Consider the following 9,268-nt stretch of genomic DNA (forward strand, 5'->3'; position numbering starts at 1 on the left):
CGATGAAAACCTTACGCCAGTCCAGCGTTCACAGCTTCTGTGCCTGTTGGAAGAATTTCGCCCATCTTTCGATGTCACACAGACTTCCCTGGGCCGCACGTCCACTGTCACACATGGCATCGACACTGGCTCCCAACAGCCACTGCGGCAACGTCCATATCGCGTATCTCCTGTTGAGCGTCGTGTAATTAACGAGCAAGTCGACGACATGCTTCGACGGGATGTTATTCGACCATCAAACAGTCCCTGGGCGTCTCCGGTCGTTCTTGTTGCGAAGGACGGTTCTGTACGGTTCTGTGTGGACTACCGACGGCTCAACAAGATAACCTGCAAGGACGTCTATCCGCTGCCACGAATAGACGACGCGATTGACAGCCTCCAAGGAGCTGAATTCTTTTCATCGCTCGATTTGTACTCAGGGTACTAGCAAGTCCCTATCGCTGAGGATGCTCGACCAAAGACAGCCTTCGTCACGCCTGACGGCTTGTATGAATTCAACGTCATGCCGTTCGAACTGTGTAATGCGCCCGCGACCTTCGAGCGCATGATAGATACCGTCTTGCGCAACCTGAAATGACGCACGTGCTTGTGCTACCTCGACGACGTCGTCGTTTTCGCTCTGGACTCGTCCACGCATCTTCAATGCCTCCGACATGTTTTGACGCGTTTGAGCAACGCCGGCCTACACTTGAACCTAAAGAAGTGCCGATTTGTAGCACGGCAGCTGACAATACTGAGCTACGTCGTGTCCAAGGATGGAATTCTCCCAGATCCAGCCAAGCTTCGGGCCGTAGCCGAGTTCCCCAGACATACGTCTATCAAAGAACTGCGCAGTTTCGTAGGACTGTGTTCCTACATTTGATGTTTCATCCGAAACTTCGCCACTATTATGTCGCCACTGACGACGCTCCTTGGCAGTAAGGGCCCCTCGACTCGTGGTCATCAGTGTGCGAGGACGCGTTCGCAAAGCTCCGTCGTTTGTTGACGTCTCCGCCCATACTATGCCACTACGACCCTACGGCCCCTACAGAGGTGCACATGGACGCCAGCGGTGTTGGCCTTGGCGCTGCGCAAGCCAGGGTTCCCTGAATATGTCATGGCGTATGCAAGTCGTACGCTTACTAAAGTCGAGGCCAACTACATCGTCTCCGAAAAAGAATGCCTGGCGATCATCTGGGCCCTTACAAAGTTTCGCCCTTATTTGTATGGCCGCCCATTCGATGTCACTATTGACCACCATGCACTGTGCTGGCTGTCGTCATTGAAGGATCCCTCAGGCCGTCTCGCCCGTTGGGCACTTCATCTGCAGGACGACATCCGCATGCTCCATCGACCTTCACACCATCGCTACAGAATAGCACAAGGACCAATGGATTGTCTCGCTGATAGACTTGCTCACTGATGCGTCGGCAACACCACCCACTCGCGCATTGCGTCGTCAAGCCCACCATTTCGCCATTCGCGACGAGCTACTTCACCGACGCAATTACAGCGCCGACGGCCGCCAGTGGTTACTGGTAGTACCCCGCAGTCTCCGTTCTAAAATATGCGAATTGTTCCACTCTGATCCACAGTGTGCACACTCTGGGGTACACAAAACTTACCACCGAATTTGACATTGGTACTTTTAACGGGGAATGTACCAGTACGTGCAGAAATTTGTTCGCTCCTGCCTCGATTGTCAGCGCCGGAAATCTTCGCCGAACCTCTCGCCAGCAGATCTACAACCTTTACCTTGTCCTAACCGGCCGTTTGGGCGCGTTGGCATCGATTTATACGGACGTATTCCACTGACGTCGGCTGGTAACCGCTGGGCCATCGTCGCTGTTGCCCATCTCACGCCATACGCCGAAACTGCTGCCCTTCCAGCGGCTACAGCATGAGATGTTGCCTCCTTTCTGCTCCACCGATTCATACTGCGTTGCGGTCCACCCCCGGAGCTACTCAGCGATTGAGGCCGTGTCTTTTTGTCGGAAGTCGTCGAAGCCATTCTCAAAGAGTGTCACGTCGTTCACCGCAAAACTACTGCCTACCACCCACAGACAAACGGTCTCGCAGAGCGATTTAACTGCACGCTCGGCGACATGCTCTCAATGTACATCGCCGCCGACCACACAAATTGGGATGCCATTCTGCCCTTCGTCACTTACGCCTACAATACCGCCCCTCAGAGTACTACTGGCTTCTCACCGTTCTTATTGCACAGCCACCACCCGTCACACACGATCTACACGATCCTTCCATACAAGCCAGACACGTCTGAGTATACGCCTATATCTGCCACAGCCAGACATGCTAAAGAGTGTTGCGACCTTCCCTGGACCTTTACTACAAATAAACAAGAGCGGCAGAAGAGCATTCGCGGTGACACCACCACGTCTGCGCCCACGTTTTTCCCTGGGGCGGTCGTCTGGCTCTCAGTCCCTACCAGCGCAACTGGACCCTCTTCGAAACTAATGCCCAAATACAAAGGCCCCTACCGTGTCGTAGAACGCACGTCCCCAGTAAATTACCTCATCGAACCCGTTAAACCATCTTCAGACATGCGCGGTCGAGGGCGCAACATCGTCAATGTGGAGTGCCTCAAGATATACCATGACCCACTCATGGTGAGAACCTGTTAAGTCGCCGGGCGGCTCCCTTTTCAGACCCGGGGTAATTGTAGCGAAGCGTTGGAACCCTGAAGTGGGTCGTCCGCTCCAGCGTCTTGAAGTGGGTCTCCTTCTCCAGTACCTTCTAGTGGGTTGTTTTCTTCGGCTCTCGAGCGCCGCTCGTGCTGAGAGTCCGTGCTGCACTTTTTGGACTGTCGCCCTTGCACTGCTTCAAGTGCCGTCCAATAAACATCCTTATAATAATAATATTACGAGAACATACAGAGGTTTTATGAAAAAACTAAGAAAAACATGAAAACGAAGAAATAATGAGAAGTCTCACAACTCAGCACTACTCTGCAGCAAGTGTACATGGGAAAGTCACAACTGTTTTTTGGCAAAGGTGCACTGACGCGACCTTTACACATGAACACTGTGCACACTGAATTTTTCCTGCTTCAACGATCTCTCGTGTGCACTGGCTTGGCGACATGAACATTAGCGAGCTTTTTGAAAGTACGAAAACCACCGAAACAGCCTCTCACATTAGTGGATGCGCAGGTGAGCCTTTAGTGCAGACTTTTTCGAGAAGCTTCGAGGGCGTGAAGGGCAATGAAGTGGTTTATCTTCTGTGTGGGTGCGCAGGTGTCGGTTCAAAATACTCTTTCGGGAGAAGCTTTGTCAGCATGCAGGGCAATGAAATCACCCCTTGCATGTGAGGATGCGCTGGTGATTCTTCAGTGTGGACTTGCGTTAGAAGCTCCGAGGGCATGAAGGGCACTGAAATTGCCTCTCGCCTGTGTGGATGCGCACATGACTCTTCAATGTAGACTTGTCTGAGAAACTCTGAGGGCACAAAGCACACTGAAATGGCCTCTTGCCTGTGTGGGTGTGCAGGTGTTGGTTCAGATGACTTTTTCGAGAGCAGCTATGAGGGCATGCAGGGCACTGAAATGGCCTCTCACCTGTGTGGATGAGCATATGTTTCTTCAGAGTAGACTTATGTGAGAAGCTTTGAGGGCATGAAGGGCACTGAAACGGCCTCTCACCTGTGTGGGTGCGCACGTGATTTTTCAGTGCGGACCTATCTGAGAAGCTCTGAGGACATGCAGGGCATTGAAATGGCCTCTCGCCTGTGTGGATGCGCACATGATTCTTCAGGGTAGACTTAACTGAGACAAGCTCTGAGGGCATGAAGGGCACTGAAATGGCCTCTCGCCTGTGTGGGTGTCCAGGTGTCGGTTCAGAGAACTCTTTCGTGAGAAGCTCTGAGGGCATGAAGGGCATTGAAATGGCCTCTCACCTGTGTGGGTGCGCACATGATTCTTCAATGTAGTCTCGTGTGAGAAGCTTTGAGGGCATGAAGGGCACTGAAACGGCCTCTCGCCTGTGTGGGTGTGCACGTGCCTTCTTAGTGTGAACTTGGCCAAGAAGCTCTGAGGACATGCAGGGCACTGAAATCGCTTCTCACCTGTGTGGATGAGCACATGTTTCTTCAGAGTAGACTTCTGTGAGAAGCTTTGAGGGCATGAGGGGCACTGAAACGGCCTCTCGCCTGTGTGGGTGCGCATGTGATTTGTCAGTGTGGACCTATCTGAGAAGCTCTGAGGACATGCAGGGCATTGAAATGGCCTCTCGCCTGTGTGGATGCGCACATGATTCTTCAGGGTAGACTTAACTGAGAAGCTCTGAGGGCATGAAGGGCACTGAAATGGCCTCTCGCCTGTGTGGGTGTCCAGGTGTCGTTTCAGAGAACTCTTTCGTGAGAAGCTCTGAGGGCATGAAGGGCATTGAAATGGCCTCTCATCTGTGTGGGTGACCATATGATTTTTCAGTGTGGACGTTCTTGAGAAGCTCCACGGGCATAACGGACACTGAAATGGCATCTCGCCTGTGTAGATTTGCGAGTGTTGCTTCAGATTAACCTTTTTAGAAGCTCTGAGGGCATAAAGGGCACTCGCCTCTCGTCTGTGTGGGTTGCAGGTGCTTCTTCAGCTTGAACGTTTGCCAGAAGCTCCAAGGACACAAATGGCGTTCAATAGGACGCTGGCCTGTATAGAATGTGGTGTGTCCTTCAGATCATGTTTATCTGTCTTATAGGCACAGGAGTTACAGCAGGTGTTGTAGCCTTGATGTGACCGCACCATCCGCAGTTGTTTGGCAGCTGGAATGTCTCAATGCTGCACAAAGAAAACAAGACAAGTTACCTTTCACTTCAAAACAAAAATGTAATTACAAAATGCGAAATTAATGAAAGAACATAGATACTAGTGCTAAAGATCATTTTTTGCTTCATTCAATGTCTTGATGGTGATTCCAGATCAGCAGGACTACCATTTTGATTTGCCCAACATGTTTTTATTTGCTCAATGATCAAGTTTGTGAAATCTACACATATTTGGCTTAAAACATGATTTAATTGTAAAACATAGTGAGAGGACTGGGAGTATAGTGTTAGTGCAAGCTGCCATTGCAGCACAGTGCAACAGCCTGAACATTCAGTAATGCAATCATGGGCATGGTGACCAAAATAACAAAAGCAGCATTTTGTCTCGAACTAGGATTCACCATATTTGTGTTGTGGCAGACTGTTACAGTTTTGAAATTTATTATTAAATACCGTAGACTCGCTTGAGTCTAGGCAGCAGTGAATATACAGAAAATGCATATATCAAGGAACAAAATAACACTAACACGGGACAAGAAAATTACACAGCTAAACCATCCAACTCATAAATACGTCCACATTTCCACATTCACGAAGTGACACTTCGAGAATTAATCAGGGCAACATATGTTATATGTCTATGGTGTTGCTTCAATAGACAAATTAGTGTTTAGAGAAATCATAGAACACACAAACGAAATGTCTGCATGTTTTTGTTTTACTTTGCACCACAGCAAGAGAGATGTATTTCAGCTTCGTCTGCTTGTTCACACGTCATGCAATCGTGCCTGCTGACAAACTATGTAATGTTATACTGCGTTCCAGCGGGCGATCATGCTTTATGACCCGCTTGCTTCTGCCTCAGTATTCGTGCGGCAATGACTTATACCGCTAACCAGGTGTTCTCATGCACAGCTCAAAACAAGACAAAGCTAAAAAAAGAAAAAGAAAGAGATGGGGCTCGTGACGTATGCATCACGCGATGCCCCGGCTCGGGCATGGGAGAATGCAGGGAAAAAATTTCGCTTGCAGAGGCTAGACGGCGTAAGTGGAGAGAGTGTCCCTCTTGGCAGTGGCGCTCGCCTCCTGAAATCATAGGTTCCCGCACTGAAATATTCGTATCTCGCCTATTATTGAACCAATTTGAAAAATTCTTGCAGCAGAACGCTCCCTAGACGGCACGTAACGACTTCCCATGTATAACCAAAATTTCCTATGTGGCCTGGTGAGGGGCCCTTTAAGGGCTGACCTAACTTTGGTATAGGTACAATACGAGAAGTTTTCTAGTCAACAGGAACTGGCTTTTGCACTCGGCTAAACGGTTTAACAGCGCAAGCACATGGAATAAATATTACCTTGCAGAAAAAGAATACGAAGCTCTAGCCAGTAAAGAAAAACACACTTTTTTTCGCAAATGCTGCCGACTATGATAAGAAATAACCCCCAAAAATTCTGGAAGGTTATTCACCCTAATAACTCCCAGCCATTAGCTCTGTTTGATGAACAAAACTATCGTATTCCCGATCATGAAACTGCTGAACACCTTAACCGTGTTTTTCTTCCGTTTTCACAATTGAACCTGTTAACATATTGTCACGTACGAGTTTGTACCGCTGTGGACAAAATGACGTTGGTTGGGGAACAAGAGGCTGAAGTGTCTCGGAGCTCGGTAGATGATGTCACCCTGGCCACAGAGCTACAACCCTCTGTATATATTGTAAATACATATATTTTCTCCCCGTAACATTTTGGTGGAGGTGCGGGGTAATCTCGCCACAAGCCGGCCCTGGATCTTCGCAGCGGGCGTCACATCGGTTCCGCTGTTATGGCTACTGACGCTGCCTCCGACGCTGACGCTTCCTCCGCCGCTCAGACACCGGCGGAAGTGGTACTAACCCAGCTACGTCACCCGGGAATCTTCACTGGCACTGGCAAGGTCGACGTCAAAGACTGGCTGACGTCGTATGAGCGCGTCGGTAAGCACAACAAGTGGAATGCCACACATTTGCTGGCCAACCTGATCTTTTACTTGGGAGGAACCACGAAGGTATGGTTCGAGACGCATGAAACCGAAATTACAAGCTGGGACTCCTGCAAGGAAAAGCTACGCGATCTTTTCGGAAGGCCTGTGGGACGTCAAATGGAGGCCAAACAAGAGCTAGCATCTCGTGTCCAGACACCAACCGAATCATACGTCGCGTATATTCAAGACGTTCTGGCTCTCTGCCGTAAAGCGGACGCGGACATGCTAGAGGCCGATAGGGTTGGACACATCTTGAAGGGCATCGCAGACGATGCGTTCAACCTCCTGCTTTGCAGGAACTGCTCAACGGTTGAATCCATCATAAAGGAATGCCGGAATTTTGAGCAAGCGAAGAGCAAACGCATCGTACAACTGCTTCGACCGACTTCCCAATACGGCTGCCACTTCCTCCTGCAACGACCCTCCGGCATCACATCCGCCTGCCACGCCAAGCTTGACACAGGTCATCCGCCGCGAACTTGAGGCTATGGCTCCAATGTTCTCACTTTCCCCATATGCACGACAACATGACCGTCTCGCTCATTCAAGCTGTTGTCCGCCAAGAAATTGCCAACATGGACATCCAGTCTGCCGTCCGCCCACGTCCCACCCCTACCACTCCTGTCATTGCCTCTGCTGCACCTCACCAGTCGTTCCCGAGTCGATATCGGAACCCATCTGAGTGGTGAACACCGGATGACAGGCCGATTTGCTTTGCTTGCTCCCGGGTCGGTCACATCTCCCGCCACTGCCGTAGTAGCCGCTGGTACTCCTCGCCTCGACCATACGCTGATCGCCGCTTCAACCGAGACCCTTGGTCTCTGTCTTTCTGAACCATACCATGCCGGCCTTCCCTCTCGGGGAAACACCACTAGCCGCTCGCCCTCGCCACAACGCCGTCAGTCCCGCTCGCCTACACCTCGACGTCCCTCGTCCCCGTCCTACGCGGGCCGCTTCTCGGGAAACTAAGCAATGCAGCCCCCGGAGGTGAGGCTGCGTTGACGACTCGGACTGCAAAACCTCTGCTGACCCCTGCTGCTCGATCGAACCTTGTTGAAATTTTTGTTGATGATGTACCCGTTCAAGCCCTCATCGATACTGGCGCTCAGGTGTCGGTTATGCGATCAGATCTTCGTAGCCGTCTCCGTAAAGTCCTGACACCTGCCGAGTCGCCTGCCGTCCGAGTGGCTAATGGCAGTACAACAGCCGTGATGGGAATGTGCGCCGCCCGTGTTACCATTGCCGGTCGTCCTGTGTTAGTCCTGTTCACTGTACTGGCTGAGTGTCCCCACGAAGTGATTCTTGGAATCGACTTCCTGACTGCTCATTCAGCACTTATTGACTGTGCAACCGGCACCCTTCGCCTTGAACTGCCCCATTACTTTGCCGACCCGACCGAAGACCACAAGTCCCGACTTCGTTCTGCTGAATTTGTTAGCCTGCAACCTGATGCTGCGACCTACGTCCTCATGTCGTCTTCTCCTCCACTTCGAGATGGTCCTTACGTGGTGTCCCCACTTTGCGACATTCTCCTGGCACGCCAAATCGCACTACCCAGCTCCATTGTCACTCTTGTTAACAATCGAGCGTGGCTTCCTCTACTGAACTTTGGTTCGTGTCTGCAAGTGCTTCCTGAGGGTGTATCTCTCGCTTTGCTGTCCCCTTTGGAAGAGTGTGGAGTAGCTGCTCTTACGCCCGAACCACGATTCGACACTGCTGCAGCTTCCGACCGTCCTACTTCAAGCAACGACAAGTTTACGCCCATGATAGCTACTGACCTACGGCCTGCTTACGCCGACGCCCTTCGCCGTATTCTGATGTCCTATGAAGACCGATAGAGGCCGATAGAGGCCCCTGTTTTCTTTCTAAGGTTGTCGACGACCTTCTTCGTTCCTGCTCAACGTCCCACAAGTTCACGACGGCTTACCACCCACAGACAAACGGACTTACCGAGCATCTCAACCGTACACTTACGGACATGCTCTCCATGTACGTGAGTGATGATCACCGGGATTGGGACTGCACCTTACCTTTCGTGACGTTTGCATACAATTCGTCGCGTCACGATATTACTGGTTATTCCCCGTTCTATCTACTATATGGCCGTCACCCCCTCCTGCCTCTTGACTCACTGCTCCCTTCTGACGCCACCACTACCACGTTCTATGCTCACGACGCCATTGTTCGCGCAGCCGCAGCACGTCGTATTGCCCGTGACCGTCTTCTGGCATCTCAGACTATCCAGAAGCACTGTTACGACAGTCATCGTCGGGACGCTCATTTCAGCCCTGGGTCCCTTGTTCTGCTTTGGGTACCCTCCCGTCGCGTCGGCCTTTGCGAAAAACTGCTGCCACGATACGTCGGGCCATACCGAGTTCTTCGCCAAGTCACCAGCCTCACATATGAGATCTCACCTGTGAATTCAAAGTCTTCTACCACCCCAGGAACTGATATCGTGCACGTTTCGCGACTAAAGCCCTATAACTC

At 51.1% G+C, this 9,268-nt stretch overlaps 1 protein-coding gene across 1 annotated transcript; it reads right to left on the bottom strand.

Moving 5' to 3' along the window:
- Positions 1–2,893: 2,893 nt before the first annotated feature.
- Positions 2,894–4,801, bottom strand: LOC125940305 (oocyte zinc finger protein XlCOF6-like). Its single transcript, XM_049656343.1, has 2 exons — positions 3,895–4,801; positions 2,894–3,472 (listed from the first exon to the last, which is right to left on the bottom strand). Exons 1-2 carry the CDS (start codon positions 4,475–4,477, stop codon positions 3,345–3,347), a joined length of 711 nt encoding a protein of 236 aa, XP_049512300.1. The 5' UTR covers positions 4,478–4,801; the 3' UTR covers positions 2,894–3,344.
- Positions 4,802–9,268: the final 4,467 nt, after the last annotated feature.

The sequence above is a fragment of the Dermacentor silvarum genome, chromosome 9 (assembly GCF_013339745.2).
Source record: "Dermacentor silvarum isolate Dsil-2018 chromosome 9, BIME_Dsil_1.4, whole genome shotgun sequence".
Classification (NCBI taxonomy): Eukaryota; Metazoa; Arthropoda; class Arachnida; order Ixodida; family Ixodidae; genus Dermacentor; species Dermacentor silvarum.

Bases quoted from the DNA above. Each gene is read 5' to 3' on its own strand.
- LOC125940305 (XM_049656343.1), bottom strand. From the start codon at position 4,477: ATGCCATTTCAGTGTCCGTTATGCCCGTGGAGCTTCTCAAGAACGTCC. The intron at 3,473-3,894 runs GTGAGAGGCCAT...ACACCCACACAG, and splicing joins TCATGTGCGCACCCACACAG to GCAAGAGGCCATTTCAGTGT.